Below are 22,372 nucleotides of genomic sequence, written 5' to 3' on the forward strand. Positions count from 1 at the left end.
ATCCCCAGACCCATTCCCAGGCGTTCAGCCCCCCCAGCCCACGAGCTGCCTTACACCTCCTCTGCCCCTGCAGTATTCCTTAGCTGCAGCAAAAGGTCTTAACAGAAGAAACCAAACCTGGTAGCCTGAAGTCTTCTATTAAAATGCCTTCATAGGCGTAGATTCAAGAGGCAAAAAGGCAGGACAAGGTTTAGTAATTATAGGACCATGTTGAAGTTATTCTGGGTTACTCTGATTTAGAAGATCATGACGAAAACATCTATAATTGAAAAGTGCCCTCGTACAGCAGCAGGGCTCCTACACGCCCTGGATTCCCAAGGTACCTGTGCATGGAGAAAGCTTTCATGTCAGGACTCTGATTAGACATGCACTAGGCTTTAGAAAAATAAAGTTTGCTTTTGAATTCTGAAGCCATAAAAATATAATTAGCAGAAAAAGAGGGTATAAGCAAACCTGCTTGGGCATTCATGAATTCAAACTGATGTGTGCTTTGAGAGCCACATGGAGCAGTGATGATCTGTGCCCGGCCTGAGAGCTGTCACAGACACCCAGGCTTTATGTGGCAGCTCACTTCCACTGCCACCACCTCCACTTCACACACGGCTGAAACCCCCTGTTGCTGTCATGGGCCATGGAAGGTGAGTCTGGCAGCAATGGTCCTTCCAGCTTGAAGGGTCACAGGAAGAACAGGTCCAGCCGTGGGTTCAGGCACCCTTAGGGGCACATTCAGCAAGGAGCAAGCGGGGCCAAAGGCCACCCTCTCTCTGTGGTCAGACAGCTGTCCCTGCCTGCACAATGGCCACCAGCCCACACTGCTCCCACAGAGATGTGCCACTGCACCCCAGCTTGTGCATTTAAATGAGTTTCCATCTTTCAGAGATAGGAGACTACAGAGTTTGACCATAAAAAAATGTATGTTAACAGCAGAGGAAGAGAACAGTTGCTGAAACTATTGATTTTTAATTAATGTTCATTCTTTCATTACTCGTCTTTTTAATTAAATTGCTAAGTTGGAATGCTGGAGCATCCCTAGAGGTTAGTACATTGTTCCTCTGTGTCTTCTACCTGTCATGTTTTATTCTTAGAGGTAAATTGCACATCTTTAGAACACCTGTAGGACTTCAGAAGGTAACTCAGATTTTGGTGGGTATATATTGCAGGAAAATGCAGAGGATCATTACTGGGCCAAGGGCATTCACAGCTTGGAAGTCTCTTTCTAACACTGTAACAAAGGCTGTGGATCTTCTACCAGCAGCCTGAGAACAGACAGAAAATCATAGGTTTTAACTGCCCCTCATGTGAGTTTGTCACCTGACAGAGAAATAACACCTGTGGTTATCTACTGAGATTGTCATATTTTTGGGTGGGAATGAAACAGCTTTTATTATATGAGACAACACTATTCCATGGACAGATCTTACCATAACCCAATTATAGCAAAACCAGACACCATGAGCCTTTTGCTTTACTGTCTGGCTTAGGACATACTCAGTTTTAACTAGGAGCACCCACTCTTCACTGATCTCAGTCATGGAGCAGGCTCTGCCACCTGAGCTCACCTTTCCAGAACCTTTCACTGATTACACACAGGGTATAAGCCCGAGATCTGTGCTATTTCTTTCTGCCACAAGTAAAAACAGAATGATCCTCGCAGCCATCCTCAGCTGAGTCTGCAAACAGAACCAGATGATGTCAGGAAAGGAGACAGAAGTCTTGCCAGGTGGGAGGAAATACTGAAAAAAAGGGGGATTTACTGCATTCTGTAGGTATGAAATGGGCAATGACTTTTAGGAGAAGCAGCATCTTTAATGTGAGTTTAAAATGCTTCTTCTTCCTGCAAACCATGCCAGGCCTCTTATCCATTAGCATTCCAACAGCATTAATATTATGCTACAAATGTATTGCAAAACCTAAATTGGATAAAGTCCTTATAGTAAGACATTTGAAAACAAGAAGAAAAACAAAACCAATGAAGATTTAAGGAGAGGAGGCAGAAGAGCTCTTTCCTAAGGCAAGAATCCCACAAGTTCTCTGCAGCATAACTACACTTCCCTCTCTTCTGAGCCTCGCACCTTGGTTCCTTGCAGCACACTTCACTTCAGCCCAGACAGACACTGCTGTAAAGGTGATTCACTCTACTAAAGAGGCTCTCCCAGGAGAGCTCTGCTCCAAAATGTGGGCTTCCCCCCTGGACCTCCCCAGGGATCTCTTTGGAGATCCTCTGCCAGCTTCCTCAGTTCTGCTCTAAATTTTATCCATTAAAATTTCTACCTGGTATCAGTGGGAAAAAAATCTACTTGTCTTGTGCCAGTGGGCTACAAACCCATAAATTCCTGCTTCTCTCCAACAGCAGATTTTGGTTTTCTTTAGAGATTTCTGAGCCTTAAGGACCATTTCTGCCCATGAGAGGCGCATTTCCCTCTGGAGCCTGCACTGTGCCTCTCCATCCCCAGTGTTACAGCACATGGGTGAGCCCCAACCACGGGGCTCTGAGTGCTCTGCTCTCCCCTTCAGCAGCAGCTCAATAACCCATTTCCTCTCGTTGCCTTTGCTGCTGAATAGGCAGTTTTTCTCCAGTAACTTCTCATTCTGTTCCCCTGACTCAGCCTGCTGCAGCATCTGAACACTCATTTACTATGGAGTTCTTTACTCGTAAGCTTATTATCTTCCATTTATCTGCATTGAGCTGTGCTGCCCTATTACAACCCAGGTACTCAAAATTAATCCCCATCGTCTATCAGATTGTTTCTCATTATCTGCTTGACTCTCAATTCAGTACCATTTGTAAAACGAAAACCTACTTTTCCATATTATTAATCAAGACTATTTTGTGACAAAAAAGCCCCAGCACTGCAATCTGAATAACCTAAACCAGTTCAAGAAGTATTTCTCCTGCCAGCCAAACCTGAATGCTTCCGTATTTTTCTTCTCCCTTCCTTTTGAAATCCCTCTCTGTAATCAGCCTTTTTAAACATGAATTTAATGCATTTCATGCACATTTCTCTAACTTGTATTGTCTCCTTATAGCTAAAGGTTCTCAGTGATCAATATTTTACATGATCAGATCAATCATAGCATATGCAGCTGTTTTAGGAGACCTGATAAAACAATTTCCTATTGCTTTTTTAAAATGGATTAAACAAGGCAATTTCCTCACTGTTCATTAGCAGTGCCAATTTTCCTCTAGCTTTACAGATATAAGGTCATTTGTGCCAATTTCTTGAGGTTTATTTTGTTGCAGATTGGGGGGGTATGGGGCTTCAAACTGTGTAATTTTAAAGTAAGTTGTAAATCACCTGAAAAACTGTCAGTGTTTGAATTCTGCCTGAGGACAAACACAGCAATAACCCTTTAAGACATATGCATATTTCCCTACTCTGTTTAATTGCCTTTAATCACACCACTCCAATTAGTCACTCATAATTCACCACACCACTAATTCTGAAACGTGTCCTGTTCCCCTGACCCTCCCCACCTTCTCGCCCTACAGCCTCTGATCTAAAGGCAATTTGGCTGCTTGGGAGATCTCTCTTGGGGCAGTAAGAGCAAAGCTGAATCTTCTTCACACTGCAGAGGTGCCCAGAGAGGAGTGCACCAGGACAGCAGGCTGGGACGAGATAAGAAATGCCCCTTATGGGCAAACCTACAGGAGACTCCAAGGGCCACAGTATTCTGATAATATTCCCTGGACAAATGGTCCACGATTAAATGGACCATAATCATAGAGAGCACAGTTATCACCTTGGAGAGAGGACAATTCTCAAGTTATAGGCTAGACAAACCCAAGTTTGAGAAGACATTAGGGGAAAGCCTGATGGTACTCTCTGCCTCCAGAACTTACAGAAACATTCTCAGAGGATTAATTTTATACTCATGATTGTGACTCCCTCCACTGTATTTATCCACTTGTAAAATGGAGAAGGGGAGAAATAAAAAAAAACCACATACTTGAAACTGAATTTTAAAATGGCTTTGCTCCAGAACAGAACAGCCTTGGTTTATTCAGTGTCTCAGTTATCCAAAGCACTTCAGCCTGGACTGAAGGGCAGCTCTGTCTCTACATCCTCCAGCACGGGAGGACTCTCACTGACACCCCGCCCTCGCGCATTTCCCAGCGCATCACCTCTGCCAACAGAACTCTGCAGATGAATAAATGGGTTTGAAATTCACTGACAACAATTTTCTGAATTTAGATTCATTAATTAACTGGAAATAACTCTCTACTGGGTCCCAAATGCTTTTTGGAGTGAAGTTCAAACCTACGCTAGCACTCAGGGGAGCTCTCCAAGGGCAGTGCCAGAGCTGGTCCAAAGGCTGCATTCCTTCCCAGTGGGTGGGGAAGCCAGAGATATTCCTCCTCCTGTTCCCCTCTTTCCTACATAAAGCTGGTGCACACACTGGCCCTGGACACATGCTCTACAGCTGTAGCAAACTTGGTTGAGGAACTTCCTTCCTACAAAACTCCAAACAAATCAATATTCCATTAACACACCTTGCTACACTATGTGTACTTTAAGGAAAATCTGCTTTTGTTTAAAAATACCAAAACCTCATCTGCCTAAAAATTCCAGTTAAAACATGGATAAGACAAAGGAAATTTTAAGGTAAGTGAAAACGATTGCATCAACCATTTTTTTCAGAGAAATTTTGTCTTCTGAGAGGAAAGCAGACCACCAACAACATGGTGCCTCTTGAAGAAGAAATGACTTTCAAAGAGACGTATTTGGGTCGAGACACTGATCTCTTCAGCCTTTGGACAATACTCGCAGGCCCACAGTGTGACGGGATGGTCCTTTGCAAGGCAAGGAGTTGGACTCGATGGTCTTCGTGGGTCCCTTCCACCTCGACATTTTCTGTGATTCTGTGAGTCACACAAGGCTCTGAGCTTAACACCACAGTCTAGAGGATATGCTGTGGCCTCCACTACTCAGAGGATCTAACGTCACTTCTGCCTTCAGTCATGCAGCACACTTGCAGTTCAGAAAAACCGAATCCTCTCAGGCTTGAAATCCATGTGGGAAACTTACTCCTGTGCCTTGTGGGTGGCATTAGTGCCACACTTCCTGCTGTACTACTCTTCTACACAGAATGCTGCTCAGTGCTTACACAATGCATGCATAGAAAGATCTTTTCTCCGTGTGGAATTCCTGCCTCCCACGGCTTAATAGGAAACATGAACCTACAGCACTTACTACCAAGTTGACACTACTCAGCTCTCTTTACACCTAGTCACAACACCTCTGCATTAATTGTCCTAATCGAGCGATTTTGCCATGAAGAACAATTTGATATACTGTGCAGAGTATCTAATCTGGTCTCTGCATTGATATTTTCCTTCATTCACTATGAGAAAGAACATACTCCAAGCTTTCCCATTATACTCCCCTAATAGACTTAATTATAGTGTGGAGGCTACAGGAAAAATCTCAAGACTGTCTTAAGCCATTTCATGTGTTTGTTATTATTAAGGAAGCACAAAACTCCAATACACCCGACTTTTATTTGCCCTTAGTGCAGAGGGAGCTAAAAGGGGATTTAACATTCTTAAAAGAATAACTCAAGGTCACAGCAAGATTCCTTCTAACCATCAGAATGCATGAATGACCTGACACAAGTAAGAACCAAGTGTATTACCTCAAGGAAATCACATCCTTAAGTGGAAATAGCCTGTCCTGGGACAACAGCAATTAATGCTGCAGGGTAGCTCACCCAGTCAATAAACTGCAAATCTTCTAAAGCTGAAACTGTGCCAGTGAGAGTCAGCAAGAACAAGCCCCTTTTGCTGAGGGGATGACGTTTTCTACTGTTTATGCTCTTTCATCTTGCAACTTCCAGTCCACAAACTCGACAACCAAGAAGGAAAGAAGATGACTATAAACCACAGGAATTCCACTGACTTTTGAATTTTTCTACACACTTTAATTTCCTAGCTATTTCTTTGCTTGTATTTTGTAATGTTTCTCATTGCTGCCCTTTTCTCTGTCAAACACTGTCAGAGTGAACACACCCTGCAGAGGTGTGAGCAGCAGAGACTTCAGACAATACCCTTCCCTGAATTTATTTGCCATAGAACTTGAGCTTCCTGACTGGATATTCATATAGAAACATAAAATTTGGCCATCCTTTACTTTTACCTGTGATAATTGATACTTAGCAGTGAAGGAAACAAAGGGATTTCACTGGTTTTCATGATTTTGGTCTTCAGTTGGAAGATTTGTTTTTAGAGAAACTGAATTTTTGTCCAGGAGAAATAATTTTTAGTCCAAAGGAAGATACATCTTCGGGTTGAGGACAATGAAAAGAGGAGAATTCTGCATCAACTATTAACATAATAAATGGCTTTTAAAAATAGCACAGATGGAATCCTCCTACACATAAGAAGCACAAAAACCAGACTGATCATTTCAGCCTACACTGAATGTAGTACATGTATCACCCTTCACTTCCTTGCCCTGAAACCAAATCTCCAAGTGAAAGGGCATCACAGGGCTGCCCTGAGAGCCCACGACAAGGAATTGGGATGTTTGATCTGTTAGCTCACTTGTTGATGCTAATCCAAATTCCTGAACATCTGAAATGCTACCATATGCAAAGCCCTGACCCATCCCAAACTACACCTTTCTCTAACATTGTGAGAGAGCTCAGGAAGCACATTTAATAACAGTGATTAAGAGACTTGCACATCCCAAAGTCATCTCACAGCCAGACACCATTTAGGAACACAGAATTTTAAAAACAGTCTAGCTTAGGGTTGTCTCAAGTTCCTAACTATTTCTGGATCTCCCAGCAGCAAAGATAGAAAGCAGAGTGGTAAATTCATAAAATTATACTACTAAAGAAAAAACCAAAACAAAACAAGAAGAACAAAGGAAAAAAAATTGAGAATAAAAAGTCAAAAGTCTTTTCTTGACTTAATTTAGACCCCAAATGGCAGCAATCAATCTATGAAATGCAAAGCTGATAACAAGATTTGACCCCTGCAATTACATGGCACCTTTGCAGAGTCACATTCTGGTTCTGATGAACAACATTTCTTCTTTTACAAGAAAACATTTTTGAAAACAATCCCCCCCTGAGTCTTCAGGGTTCATGTTGCAGACAGTATTAAAAGCTGCAGAAGACATTTCAGGTAAGATCTCTCAGTTCTGCACATTTGGATTCCTTCTCTCTTCACTTGTTTTGGAATGGGCTGCTGGGAAGAAGTGCTGTGAGCAGGAGCTGAACAGGCGAAGTCATCACCACTCGTTCTCTAGGGGACCTTCACTGCAGCTGGGCGTAATGGGGTGGCAGAGAATTCCTGCAGCATGTGGCAGCACCACCTATAAAACCAACCTGGAGCATTTATTCTCCCAAGGAGGCAGAAGAAAGCATCAGGAGCCAGCTCCCAGCCAACACTCGCTCCACTCCTGCAATTCCTCTGCTTCACAGCTTCACGATCCAGCGGCCTCAAACAGGGCAATGCCGATGTGAGCAAGTTGTATCACACAAAAAACAAGTCTTGTTATAACAATGATGGAGAAATCAGATGTCCACTCTCCCAGATTCTTAACATTGTTGCCACTAGATTTTTAAAGACCATAAATAATCCCAAAACTGTTTGTGAATTTGCCCTGCAAAAGTGAACTGTTTGTGAATTTGCCCTGCAACTGCAAGAATTGATCTGTTTTGATCCTTCCCTGGAGTCCCATCCTAAACCAAAGTACTACAACTTAATCTTTTAACTAGTTTCCTTTCTAATGAACCTGCAGCCCACAAGTCTCCTGAGAAATCTGATGTGTGTTTGTATGTTTTTTCTTATAAACCTTGATTTATAGATTGTAAAAAAAAAAAAAATTCCAAGGATTTGTGCCATCAAAAGTAAGTGTTCATCAGCTTCAGGAAACTGGAAAGGTGACAGTATTTTACTGGGCTCTCCTCCCCCTTGCTGCCCCTGCCTCCCAGCCAGAATGTTTTCTCTAGAGCTAAACAGAGATGGACTTCTTAGAGCAAGAAGAGACTGAGCTCAGACATCGACTCAGAGGGAGAATGACTCGTGAAACAGAGGTTATACAGGAAGACTGCTAGAAATAAAACAGGGAATGAAGGTACAGAGCTTGGCACCTGAATAAGAAAGAGCTCCTGTAGGAGAGGAAAGCTAAATATAGAACTCCTCTGCAACACCAACTGAAGTCACTGGTGCCTTTCAAAGGGATGTGATGAAATCTTTGGGGATGTATTACAGAACTCAGACAGTAAACTGGCCTGAAGCCGAATACCTCTCAGTGCATACAGCTCAGGAGGAGTGGATTCCAATAAATAAGTCTGGCCAAGGACTTAAAAAGAAAAATGTCGGCAAGTGCCCATCTCAAAAATCATTCTGTTGGAAACAAGCTGACTTTAAAAGTTGGCAATAAAACTACTAAAAAAAACCCCAACTCCAAAACCACACCACTAAAAAAAACCTGGCAGGAGTGTTGGGTTTGGGTTTTTTTATGATGTCCTTTTGAGACATCAGTTTTTAAAAGGCACCTTTTCAATTCTGTTGAGACAGTACAAATTCTGCTGTAGGAGAGATTACATCAATAACAAATTGTCATAGTGCTGCCCTGTGATTTTCCTCAGTATCCTGGATGAACAATTGCACTCACGTTTTCATTTGCATGTGCAAATTAAAGAATCTGCCATGAATACACCTGATCAGACATCAATTGGCAGCACTCTACAGGAGTCACTGTACTTCCTTAAATATGCATAAGGGTATGAAAAACTAATCGTGTGACTGGGATCCACTGCTTAGAGCATTAAAAAATTTTAGGCATGTAATGGTCTGTACAGAGCTGTGAACATGGAGGTAGAGAAGCAGCTGCTGTGCTTTGTAAGCAGCTGGGTGCTCAGTTCAGGGGGTCTGATCCTCACAGGGTGAGGCAGAACCACTCACGGAGAACACACCACATTCCTCTGGCAGTGTTGGCATAATAAAGATGATGTTACTCAAAGTTTAGCTGAGCAACTTGCCTGTGTTTCTTTGGAGATCTCTTGTCCTCCTCAGGTAACTTGTCCCACTGTGAGGTGTCCATCCATCCAGGCTTCCAACTCCTCTCCACAGTATCCTTCTAACCACTGGAGCTCAGGGATCTCTCTACTTCAGTTTTGGATCTCGCCTGCAGCCAAGTTCATCCAAAAGCAGTCTGCTCACCTGTCCACACCACCACCTTCTCAACCTCTCTCCTCGCACTTTTCTGCCCCATCATCAGACTCTCCCACCTGAACCTCTCCTTCTCGGTACCACAATGCTTTACAGTTTGAACACTGTCCTCTCCTCCTTGCTGTTCTTCATACCCATTCTCCTATCATTTTGTCCCTCTATCCTACTCATCTTCCCTCACTTACTTGCAACTTGCTTTCAAATGGAAATGAATTGGAATGGAACACAGAAGTGTTCTTCATCAAACAAAAAGCACATTTATCCTCAAAAGTGTCTTCACCAGACATGACTTACCAACACATCAGAGTTATCAGGGTTCCCAGTGGTTCCAGCCTACACAGGTTGAGCATCACACCTGCAGTACTTCATCCATCTCCTGTGTTCTCAGCACAAGAAGAACACAGACCTGTTGGAGTGAGTCCAGAGGAGGCCACAAAGAGGCTCAGAGGGCTGGAGCACCTCTCCAATGAGGAAAGGCTGAGAGAGCTGGGGTTATTCAGGCTGGGAGAGAGAAGGCTCTGTGGAAACCTTATTGTGGCCTTCAATTACTTAAGAGAGCTACAAGAGAACTGGAGAAGGACTTTTTACAGGGGCATGCCGTGATAGAACAAGGGGGAATGCCTTCAAACCAAAAGAGGTTCAGATTAGGTATTAGGGAAAAAAATCTTCACTGTGAGGATGGTGAGACACTGGACAAGTTGTCCAGAGCAGCTGTGCCTGCCCCTGGATCCCTGGAAGTGTCCAAGGCCAGGCTGGACGGGGCTTGGAGAAGCCTGGGACAGTGGAAGGTGTCCCTGCCCACAGATGAGCTTTAAGGTCCCTTCCAACCCAAACCATTCTGGGATTCCAGAGTCTGCTGCCATTGTGTGCTGATATTCTAAATTTGGAAGAAATACTATTTACACTCAGAACAGGCAACCTTAGGAAAGCACACACGTCTACTGCCAGAGAACAATCACCATCGAGAAACCTCCACAGGAAAAATTTCCATCCTTTAAAACAGCCTACTAATTTTTGGTTAGAAGGTCATCATTCTAGAAGAGTCCACGTTAATTCAGGAACCTTCTGGCAATCTGCTCAGTTTTCCTCAAGGTTTTGCAGGCAGCTGGCTCAGCGACCTCACAGACAAGTGATTTAAAATCACTTCTTTGTCTTCTGTTAAGACAGAAACTATCAAGAGGCAAAGGAATTTTTGAAGCAGAACATCTGAATTTTAGAGAATATGTAACTTTGACTTGAGTAGCAATTGCGTATCACAAAGAATATGTTCTTCAGCACCAGCAGGAAAGCTTGTTTTCCTCAGAGCTTCCCTCAACGCAGAAATAACTAGGACTGCATTTATTTTAATATATCAAGAACCGTATCATACTGACTGTACATTTCACATACTACGAAATGCACTACATCAAATTCTTTTCAGTTAAAACAGTAATTTCCTAAACATGCTTCTTTGTTATTAGCACAAAGACCAGCAAAATTTCTCACCATTTTTACATTTATCTAATTTAATATCCAAGTGATTAAAAAAACCACTTACTTGCATTTGGCAGCTCAAGTCCCATTACAAATTTTTGTTTACTATTGGTTTTACAGTATATTTAATCTAAATTTATCATTAAAAGGCCAGCCCCATGAACTCCACTGGAGTAATGCTGACAGCTCATCATTAGAAGGGAAGATCTTATGTGAAGCTTAAACATTTTCTACTAGCAACATCTGAGAAACACTAGCAATATTCGAGGTCAGTTTTGCCACTGGTCTGAAATGAGAGAATGATTATACTTACCAGAGATAAGAGCAACTAAAAAGCAAAACTTGGTCTTTAATTACTGACTCTACCAAGTTGAAGCTGTAGAGGAAGAGAAACAGGGGCAGGCACTAATTAAGCAAAGGTGCACAATTGAAATTAACTCTGCATTTTTAACAACTCCTGCAATTAAGTGTTAATTTGATGTCACCTGTTGCAGAAATGAAAAATCCTAGGACTGTTCAGAGGAAAGGCACATTTAGAGAACAGACTGACAGTCACCACAAACGTGGTTTATGCTGTTAAAGTCTTCTTCAAAAGATGGAAAAGCCAGCACCTCGTCCCCTGCAGCCTCAGATTCTTGTCCCGCAGAGGCTCCTCATGGCTGACTCTTGTGCAGCCCCACCTGTCTCTGCAGCACTGAAGGGAAATTTGGTAAAGCCTCCAAAACCAGTGCTGAGGACGGGCAGAGGACAGGAGGGCAAACACCCTCATTCCTGATGTCACCAGCCCACAATTTCCTGGCTTTGGAGCCCTCCATGGCCTGGGAAATTTAATGACAGATTATGATGCATCTTTGACAGATGGTGAAGTCCCAGCCACCTGTATGGGGCAAGTTCTGCTGCTTTGGGGGTACAGAGGTTTCACTCTCTACAGAAAACCTCTTAGTTCCATCCTTTAATACTGGTAAGCTCCAGGCCTAGCTAAGCCTCTGAGCTTCTCAGAAAGGTCGCAAGAAACACAGCTGAGGAATGAAGTGCACCTCTCCCCCAAGAGCCAAGGACAAAAAACCTGAGACAAGAGTATTGTAACAAGAAGAAAAACCAAGGATAAGGAGAAAGATTTAGCCGTTATTTGGAAAATATTTGTTAAGAAACCCAAACCTCCATTAGAGCACTTAAGACAAAGCCATGTTGGGCCACTTCCTTTGTCTTCTGCGTGGGGCTCAAAACAATCAAGATGCTCGGATATTTGTGCAACATTATCCACTCTACACTGGTGTTCTGACCTCTCTATGCCACACAAAACAAATTAAAATCTGACTTAATGATGCTGGCACAGACTTGAAGAGTGGCCATTTTTCATTCTGTTGTGAGAACTAAATTTGACCAGATAGAATAGAATAGTAAGAACTGAGACAGCTGCACCAGTAACCTTTCCAGAAGGGACTGCTGTGTAATGTGGGAATGTCAAGCATGACAGACAGCTGGTAACCAAAGACTTCTTGTGCAGGAAGTTGTGTATATTCTTAATTTTTTCCTTCCTAAATCAACATGCAAGAATTATTTAGCACGCCTGAAAAATGTGGCAGACAGCTTCAGATCAGGAATGTCCCAGATGCCTGGAAAGGATTTCTCCTTGTTTCCTTGTTTTCTTTACAGGAGTTCAACACTGTGTCACCGGAGAGGAAGCACAGCCATGTGCTGGATACGCTCTGCAGTTCAGAACCTTTGCAGGTTTATGAGCTCTGTAATCTTTAGGGTTTAACGTAAATCTTTGTAATCTGTCTTTCAGAGAAAAAAGATAAACCTGTCTGTGTCTGTTTTCAAACACATGGCAGAATGAATGAAACACACGCAGGAACAATACCCAGCAAGCCCCTGTTAATTCTTCCTGAACACCACTGCTTGGCAGCACACCTTTCTGTCCTGGAGGAAAGGGCTGGCTTAAGAGAAGATGTGCAAATATTTTGCACTGTCCTACAAAAGCTGGAGCTTTTTAAGCATATAAGCAAAATCAAAGAACTTGAACACAGCAGGAAAATTATGTAGATAGGTACCAGTGGGCAAAAAACCAGAATATGAAACAGTCTGAGCACTGACTTTTCCCCAAACACTCAGATACTACTGAAAAAGAATTCAATAACTTTACGTAAGTGTTCCATGAAAAGTCTGGCCTTTTGCAGTCTTGGTGCTCACTGAGGTCTGGGTAAAGCTTCTTCAGTTTCTGTAGCTTTCAGGTCAGAACATTTGAAAGAGAACAAGGAGTAGAGACAAATGTACTACCACCAAAAGTTAACTGCTTATGCAATCACAAAATAACATTAATGCACATTACTGCCCAGTGTGCTCACCACATACTTGAAGTAAAATGCACTGTTGTGAAAATTCTTCAGCTTTGTTCAGGAAGCAACCCTAGCCCTGACAGAGCAGGATCCAGAACGAGGAGAGTGAGAGAAAAACACGCCTTGAGGGAGCACAGGGAGAGCAGATTGAGTTCCAAGCTATACTGAGTTCCTCTTCTTTTCCAGATAACCCAGGACAGGAGGAGCCTGCCAAACTCTCTGATGAACTTTGCTGTTTCATTTTTGTGCACTCAGAGGCATCAGCTGCTGAAGGCCAAGACTGCTGCTGGGATGAAGAGCAGAAAGCCCCGAGTCAGGTGTGGGCTGAGCTAACCCTGGAACTGGAAACCACAGACAATTATCTATGTGAGCTAATTATCCCTGAAGTGAGCAATTCCACTGCACAGGCTGGGGATCTCTGCAATGTGCTCTGCTGCTCCATGCAGCCTTGCCTTGGTGCTTTTGTGCCCGATTACCTTGGGCAAAGGAACAACTCTCCAGTGACAGCTGGGAAGTTTAACTCCTCCTCATTTACAGACCTGTCCTAAGCTATAACATCATGAAAGATTTGTCATGATCTCAACCCAAAGGCACTCAGTATTTAATTACCACTGATAAAGGTTTGTGCAGTAATTATGATGCACTGTGTAGCTGAGTAAGGTACAAAGAAAAACCTTCATTATTAATAAAGAACTATGTCTCCTTATTTAAAACGAGGACAGATTGAAGAACAAAGTCGGATGCCTTCTCAGGAGAGTCATGGGATGGAAAAGCAGCAAGACAAAGGCCTTCCTCCATACAAGGAACACTCTTTGAAGATCTCAGAGTCCTTTAAAGATGAGATGAGAAAAGAAGATCAGGGTGACTCATTTGGTCTAAATGTCCTACTTCAGCTATGCTAAGTGCCAGATACTGTCTCCATACTGAATATTTACTTTGAGATTAGAACAAAATAGCAAAAGGCACAGATAAAAGATTCCTCTCAGAGTACACAGTAAGGTAAGAGATAGCATTTCTTTTTGGGTTGCCATGACCTGTTCAGGGGTAAGGCCAGGTCCAGTTTGAGAATCAAAAATCATTACCTTGAAATAAAAGTTCTACAACTGCTCCTAACGCCATTACTTACTTAAAATTTTCTGATGCTACTGAGTACAAATTTGGCTAACAACTGCACAGCTCACATTTACAGCTGCACCTTTGAATTTTACCACCATGAAAACCCAGTTCAACAAACCACTTTATTATCAGCTAGCTTTGTTATTGATACTTTATCTTCGTTTCCTCCAGCCACGTTGCTCTAGATCTCAGTCTGACAGACTAAGGTCTGCACGCTGTTTCCTGGACTGAGATGTTATGTGCATACACAGCGAGAAGGCTCTTCCAGCCGTACTCCTTATTTCAGGTCACACTCAGCTGACCACAAGAGCCAGAGACATTTGAAAAAGTGTATTTTTCAGGTAGGTAGGAACAACCTGGTAGGTGTATTAGTTAAAAAGCATTAGCAGAACAACACAACAGGATGCAGGAATCACGCCTGTGTGTAAGACACTGATCTCCAAGCCTCTCAGGAGCTAAATAAAGCTCTAAGGAAAGCTCTTGCACTGTGTCCTGTCAGGGGGCAGGTACATGTGAATTCATGAACTAGAGAGGTTTGTAAGCCATTTGAAATACTACATTCAGTGACTTTCCTTCAAAGCCTCAAATTCCTTCCTCAATAATCATTCCCCTGTAATCACTGTAGTACCTCATGATAGACTCATTACAGCAACAATTGGATTCTTCCTGCTCAAGAGTATAACAGAGAACCTTATTCTTTAAAACATACCCAGCCACCTTAGAAAGAGGTGTTTTTTATATGGCAGCACACAGCGGGATGTGCAAGCACCACGCATAGAGTCAAGTACCTGGTGAAAAGTGAAGAAGGTGCAGAAAACAGCAGCAGTAACAGTTTGGGGAAAGCTGAAGTAGGAGCCCATAACCTGTTGCTATTCATGCATCACCTGCCAACACTGGCTGCTCCTGTCCACCTGCCCTGGCCACCTCCCTGCTCCTGCCACTGCTGGCACTGCATTCACCAGGGCTGAGCCTCTCCCCAGCTCACATGCTGAGCAAAGCAGGTGTTTGTGGGGAGCAAAGAGGGTGTTTGTGGTGGAGTCCGCTGAACTACAGATCAACACACCAGCACATGTGTGAGAGCTGTGAGGAAGGGAGGGCTGGAGGCACCTGGCAGCTCATCTGGCACAGGCTGATGCAGAGCCACTGCTGAAGAGAAAGATAAAAAAAAATCAGATTCTGTGTTTAAGAACATGGAAAAATGTTGAATTCCCAACTCTGCTGTATCTCTGCATGGACAGAAGCATCATCTCCCCAGACCCTTCCAAAGATAATAGTTAAGTACCTAGTGCTCAGGTGATTGAGTAGGCAGTGTTATTGCTACTCTTTCTGATGAGATGTCCAAGTAGTTTTGAGAATCACATCCTTCACTTTCCTCTTTATAATGGGAAACACTTAAATTTCTCTACTGCTCGGGACTGCTACGATGACTTGCATGTTCAATCATGGATCATTGTGGCCATAAGGACCACATTAACTGCTGAGGGAGTAAGAAAAGAAGAAATCAAACTAAACTCTGTGAGGGGGTTCTGATCTCATTTGCAGACAAGTAAATATTGAGTAAATCTTGGATTTTGGTGGAATTACTCTGGATTTGCACTGTCTGAGCCTGAACCTGAGCCAGGCCCAGACTGTGTTCAGGTAAGCTCATTAAATACATCCCAACCCCTCTGACTCTGCTGGGAGCACTCACACGTTTAATCGCGTGCTTAAAGGCTTTGGAGGCTCAGGGCAAGAGGGCTCAGCCACGCACAGGACTGAGCTATCTGCTCTGTGTACTGAGCTTCTGAAGCAAGAATGCAGTTGTCACCACTGCCTCCCAGTGCCCTGAAACAGAAGGTTATCAGTTAATCACTCAAGCCAAAGACCATTTCTCTTTGGGGGAAAAAGCCATTATACTAGTGGCAGCTTCAGACCTTTGACTTTTGGTCTCTCTCCCTCTCTTTAGATCATCCTTCACTGCAGATATGGTCCCACAGCTGCAGCATCTCCATATGTACCCAGACAGGCAGGATTTAAGAGTTTACTTTCATTTAGCACTGGAGAAGGCTTAGGCATTGCTCAGCTGCTTCTTACCAGTGCTAGAACTTGGGAACAAGGCAAGGTGAAAGCTTCACATTCCCCACAGGAAGGCCTGAGAGGTGCAGGAAAAAGCAGAATCAAGACCAGGGTTTTGCTGAGGGAAAGGGCAATGAGGAAGGCACAGAGGGCTGCAGGGCCCAGCATCAGTCAATAGCAGGCTGCCTGCTTTCCCTGGGATGAACAGCTCCAGGACACACAGCTCAGCTGCAGCAGGAAAGGGTTAAAGGCTCCTACTGGCAAGAGCAAATGGGATACCAAATCTTCGCTTTTCACCTCCGCTGAAATGAGAAGACATGAGGAAAAACATGAAGCCCATGAAATGTGATTGGTTTAGTATCGGCCATAACCTGGATAAAGTTTCAATAGGGTCATGTGAGGGAGTAGGGCCTCCATCCAGGGAACCAGGGGGTTCCTCCCCAGCAGCTGCGGCTCCAGATTAAACCTGAGGCTGAAGGAAGCACAGCACAGATGCTGAACCGCCTCACTGGTGTCCCACTGCCAAGTGTGCCTGCTCTGAATGTCTTGGACACAGGCAGTTGTGCCTATTTCATGTGGCTCATCTTCATTATTCCTCACTGGAACACAAAGTCATTTTTAGTTCTGAACAATATGTAAAGTTTAAAAACCTCTCACAATTCTCTGATTTCAAACACAGTTCTCCTCCCCCTTCTTCTTTCCTTTTCTCCTCTAAAATGCAGAAATACACATGCATTAATATAATTAAACGAGCGAGCAGGGCTAACAGGACTGATTTAGTCTAAAAGAAAAGGATATAATTAGAGTGCCAAGTAACAGCACTATCAGTGGTGACACGATGCTTGGAGCACCAAAGGGACATTCTGTATTACAACATAAAGGCTCCAAATTTCTGTTGGTGGCAAAAGTGCCAGTGCACATGGCGTAGGTGGAAGAGGCAGCCTCCCACACACAGCGCTTGAACATCCTACCTCTGCCTCACCCCCAGGACTGGCTCTGCCACGCATTCCACTGCTAGGGATGAAGATAACAAGCCACTGTCAAGGGCAAGCACAAAGCTGCTTGTTTCACATTAGCATCCTCAACATTTTCTATCTAATCAGATTTCCTGTTGGTTGAGGAAAGCTGCCTTTCCTCATTACCAGCTGCTATCCCAGATTTCCCTCTCCCCATCCCCAATACGTACTTTGCCATGCTTGTCTGCTTTTCTGTGTGAAAAGGTTATGTATGCCTGGAGGGAGACTAAATGTTACCAAAAAAAAAAAAAAAAAAAAGGCAAAAAAAAATCCACATGGAAAGAGAACTGTGGGCAAGTGTCCAAGACTCTCGATTGTGTGACTGTGACTAACCAATAGGTGTTTTTTAAAAACATTTCTCTCATTTTATTCCCTCCCCTGGATGTAATAATACAACTCAAATTAGTTTTCCAGGAGCTGACTTCTTTTTATGTAACCATGTTTTATACAGATAGCAGCAGCAGCTTATGTTTAAACTATTTAAGAGAACAAATAGCTGCAAAATGTACTTCAGATGGCCCTTCTCCTGCTAGCAGTGTATTCCTGGCTTGAGGGAAGCTACAACAGCACTCCGTATTTTGCTGCTGCTTGGATGCAATTGTAAACAATGCCCAATGCCCACAGGACCCAGCATCCAGGTAAGGATGTCAGCTCTGCTTGTTTTATTGCATTTGAGAGATCCACGACGTTGTAAACTATAGAACGACTTTGACAAAACAAAGCTGGAATGATGCAGAATAAAGCAGCAGTTCAGCTTTTAACACAGTCCCAAGTTTCCCAGAGCATTAGGGAGGGCATATCCCATCAGAAGTGCAGTCCAGACTGGCAGCATCACGCTGCTGGCACGGGGCTCCAGTGGAAATTTCCACATTTGGGGAAGATCGCATTGGTGTCATTTCCTATTGCTCTCCTTCCTTCCACTCCTACCACTTGCTGCAGTTACTGGGCCAAGGACCTTCTGTGTGTCCTCCAGGCTGAGATCAAAGGAACTGGCCCTGGACCTGTTTTCCTGAGGTGCACTTGAGGCATATGCGTGCTGTGAATAAAGATGATGTTGCAAGCAGGCAAGTAGGTGTGGGGAAAAGAACAAGAAATCAAGGCAGATTAAATTAGGAAACATGGATCTAATTTTCTCATTCCCACTTTTGCTTTTAGAAATAGGCCAAAGACACAAGAAATGAAATGGGCCCAAGATATGAGAAATGATGGACCACCAGGCTCAGATACCAGCATGTGGTGGTATTTAAGTCTTTCAGCAAATAGCAGAACAATCCCCAAATACCTCTACAAAAAGCCTGGAAAATCTTTTACCTGGTGTCTTCCTACATGCCTAGGGAGTCCAAATCCTGAAGTGATAAACGAGGCTCCCTGAGCACTAACCCTGTATGAAAGTGGTTAAAAGGTGCAGAGAGATCCATCATCTAAACAGAAGAGTTGCAAAGTTAGAAACACGCAGATTAAAAAGCTGTGGTTTTGTACTCTCTGCAGAGTCTTTCAAGTCTGCAATTTTCCATAAAACTTCCATTATGACATTTCACTTGGAGAACTTTGCTAACAGCTTCCTAGTTGTCATACTTCCCCCAGTACCTTCAAAAATGTGTAATTTATGTCACAGTAACAAGCTTAAACATTTCTTTTCCTTTATCCTAACAGTGCAATGGAGCTGTTAACTGCTGGGCTCACACTGGAAGGTGTTCTGCTAGGATTTGTTTCAGCCACTCCATTAAGCCCGATGGACTGTTGCAGGGTTTGCATGGAAAGTACAGCTCAGATCACATCACAATCAAAATTTTTCAAGCTTCATGCCAACAAACCACTGAGGATGACACACATCAGTCCTTCAGTGGCTCTAATACCACTGGCAAGCAGTTCACAGATTTTGAAGGTAAATGTAGCCCAGGCTATTTGAGCTACAACAGAGGCCAAAAGGATCCCTGATCAGATATTTTCCCTCCCATGCTAGAGACAACATCTCCAGAGGAACACACATAGAAATCATACACCAACAAAAATTGATACCCCTCTAAATTCCCATCCACTCAGGTGGTCACAGGACAAGCCAACACGGCCATGGCTTCTTGTGCCTGCCTAGTAATGCAACATTCCTGGAGGAGAGGAGGAGGGATGAACAAGGGAAGAGACATTCATCCCTGTGCACGGCAATAAAAGATGACAAGCTTTCCTCCCAGAACCAAACATTTGCACTGAGAATGAATAACAATGCCATATGCCATGGAGGAAGGAGTAACACAGCTGCTGTTGGAGACACTGTGCAGATTTATGGAGAACCTAAGAGCAACTCTTGGCTTCCAGGCAGCAACACGGCGGCACTGACGCTCCCCAGGTCTTCCCCCAGAGCCTGCACTGTGCCAGCCTTTCCCGGCAGATCCCAAATTCCCCAGCACTGAACCAAACCATGTCCCCTGGAGACTCAGCTCTGGAGAGAAACGGCCCAGCATTGCTCTGCTCTCCTCGTTCCTCTTGGACAGGCCACTGGGGTGTAAATTGTTGATTTATTCACTGAAATGACCAGACCCAGCTAAGAGCTAGTCTCCAGCAGGAATCCAGTTCCCAGGGTAGGTTCCACTGAAATAACCATGAGCTTCTGCTGGAGTTACACATGAGCACACCAAGAATTGGCAATACAGCATGTCAGTCAGGGATGCCAGGTGTAGGGCCCACCTTTTTATGCCTCATGGCTATGGAATCTTCCTGATCACCAAAGAGCACGTGTTGAGCACCTGTAGAAGCTCAGCTGCCATCACCTTCCTAGAGGAGCTTGAGATGAACAGTTCTGGGTTCAAAATTTACTCATGAACAACACAAACCCTGACAGATGACAGGAAATCCATGACATCTGCTAATCCAGAAGAATGCTATGGGATTCACCTTTCCTTCATGTTTATTGAGTTATGAAATCACAGCTTCAATCAAGTCTGCCCCAGAACCGAGAAGACAATTGGACTTTTTTCAAACCCTGATTTTAACATTCAGTTGCATCATCAGTGAAACAAGAAACCTCTCCCCAGGCCTTAGACCAGAATGCGTATCAGAGTTAATATTTCTGGTGAGATGATAAATGCTATTTTAATAAAATACTTCTATTTTAAAAGGCACAAATCTCCCAGAGGTGGTACAAAGAACATTCATGCAAAATTTGGGGAATGTAACAAGAGAAAGCAATTGACTGAAATATTTTGGGCTAACACTGACAGCTCAGCAACTGATGCCCATCATTACAGAGAGAATAATGCAAGTGATTTGTTATAAGAACTCCAACCTACTCACTCTGCCATTCCTGCAGACTCGACTGTGGCAAAATCCAGCCCTGAATATTTCATCTTAAAACACTTCTACCAGCAGTAGCATTATTTGACTCGGCAGATACTGGAGCTTATGCAAAAAGTAGAAGGCTTACCATGTGAATATGAAGCAGTAATGCAAAACACATATGGAACAATAAGACAAAGTATTAAAAATGTAATTTAAAGTATCTTAATCTTATGTACACTAGATGAACGAGATGTACCTCATTGGCAATTTCATATTAGTAAATACAGCATGAGAAGAGACCATACCTTTGCTTTATCTGAAAAGGAAAACAATCTACTTATTTTTTTTTTCTGCTCTGCATGCATTTCATTTCCCAAAATGCAACCAGGCGTGCATTACATACAAACTTCATCCTGCTCCACCCAAGTACAGCTGCCATGAGCATTCTCTAGCGCTATGCAGAAGCCTTATGGAGTGCAAGGTGTTGGGGACAAGCTGAATCTGAGTCTAAGTGCCAGATTTTCAGCAGAGTGCAGCTTCAGAAATGTTACTGCGAAGAACTGGCTGGGAATTGATGCTGTTTAAGTAGCAAGCAGCTTTTGGCAGCCAAAGAAACGGGCAGTGTGTAATGATGAGAGCTGAAACAAACAAACTTTATTTAAGAAAAAGCAGCGTCATTTCTCCTCTAGAATGATCCCGCACGTGGCTTAGATTACAGTGTCCTGTGAGAGCTGCATCAGACACTGACAGGCAAGCAAAGGGACACGAGTGCATCACGCTCCTGCGTCAGCTGCACTGCACTGACACAGGCTGGGAAACACACAGCACACTCCGGGGACATACATGGAAAAAAATAAATAGAAACAAACAGAACATGGATCCATAGTGTCACAAACCTTCCGGCTCTGTGTTCTCTTTGAGGTGCACTTGCTTCAGTGGGCAGCAGAAGATTTCGTGACACTTAGCACGAAAAGGGGACTCTTTTTTCTTTAATTCCGCAGATTGGATCGAATCTTGCCGTAACATAATGTACTCCTGTGTGCCAGGGGGAGCGTCATCCATAACTGTGGTCACCACATAACAAAATGAACTCAAGTTAGAGCTTGAGGAAAGCAATCCAGAGAATCAAATCAACTACATAATGTCAGGGTGGGGGAAAGACAGGAGGGGAAGAAAGGTTCATAGGAAGGAAAATAAACTTTAAAGTGTAAAGTATCTTAGTCATGGTGGTAGAAGGGTGGGAAAAAACATTTCTTTTATAAACAATGCTTCTCATAAACCTCAACACTTCATACCATTTCATGCAGCTTTAATAAACAGTAGAATAACACCCCGCTCCAAAAAGCGCCGAAGTTCCTTCCTATATTTGCTTTATTCTCCTCTAGCACTTCTATCTATTCTGCATGCAGATTAAGAAAAACGCAAACCAAACATGCTTTTACGGCCTAGCCATAGGCAATCTCTGCATTAACATCAGTGAGCAATCACTCCACATCTGCAGGTAGTGCCACACCAGTGTATCTGCTCCCCAAGGACAAGGGACATGCCTTTATTGGGATATGTAATTACAGCCCGTTCCTCAGAGCAAGGGTGATAATCCAGTGACATTTGACCTGATCATTTTCAATGGATGAGCAGATGTACAAAGAGAAAGCACATTAATCCTTCTGATGGTTTTCTTGTAGAACAGCAAGTATTTTTTAAAGTTTATCTTATAAATCAATACTGCCATCAATACCATAAATGATATGCAGTCTGAAATGTTTCTGAATGGGGTCAGACTATTAAATGGCAAAAAGATAAAATATACAGCATCAAGAAAGCTCCAGCTTGAAGTATTACATTACCAGAAAGAATTGAAACACTTCTCCACTACCTAAAAAAATGAAGCCTTAATAACAGAGATAGTGAAATTC

At 43.3% G+C, this 22,372-nt stretch overlaps 1 protein-coding gene across 5 annotated transcripts in view; it reads right to left on the reverse strand.

Annotated features, from left to right (window-relative positions):
* The window catches only part of FGF13 (fibroblast growth factor 13), a 241,296-nt gene that overhangs the window by 87,278 nt on the left and 131,646 nt on the right, over positions 1 to 22,372 (reverse strand). For 3 of the 5 annotated variants that reach the window (XM_048318585.1, XM_048318587.1, XM_048318589.1), the window contains exon 2: positions 21,353 to 21,520. The exons of the other annotated variants lie outside the window; for them this stretch is intronic. In XM_048318585.1, coding sequence (XP_048174542.1) covers positions 21,353 to 21,520 — 168 coding nt within the window. The remainder of the gene's footprint in view (positions 1 to 21,352; positions 21,521 to 22,372) is intronic. 5 annotated transcript variants of the gene reach the window in all.

Source organism: Corvus hawaiiensis, chromosome 14 (assembly GCF_020740725.1).
Source record: "Corvus hawaiiensis isolate bCorHaw1 chromosome 14, bCorHaw1.pri.cur, whole genome shotgun sequence".
In the NCBI taxonomy this organism is placed as follows: domain Eukaryota; kingdom Metazoa; phylum Chordata; class Aves; order Passeriformes; family Corvidae; genus Corvus; species Corvus hawaiiensis.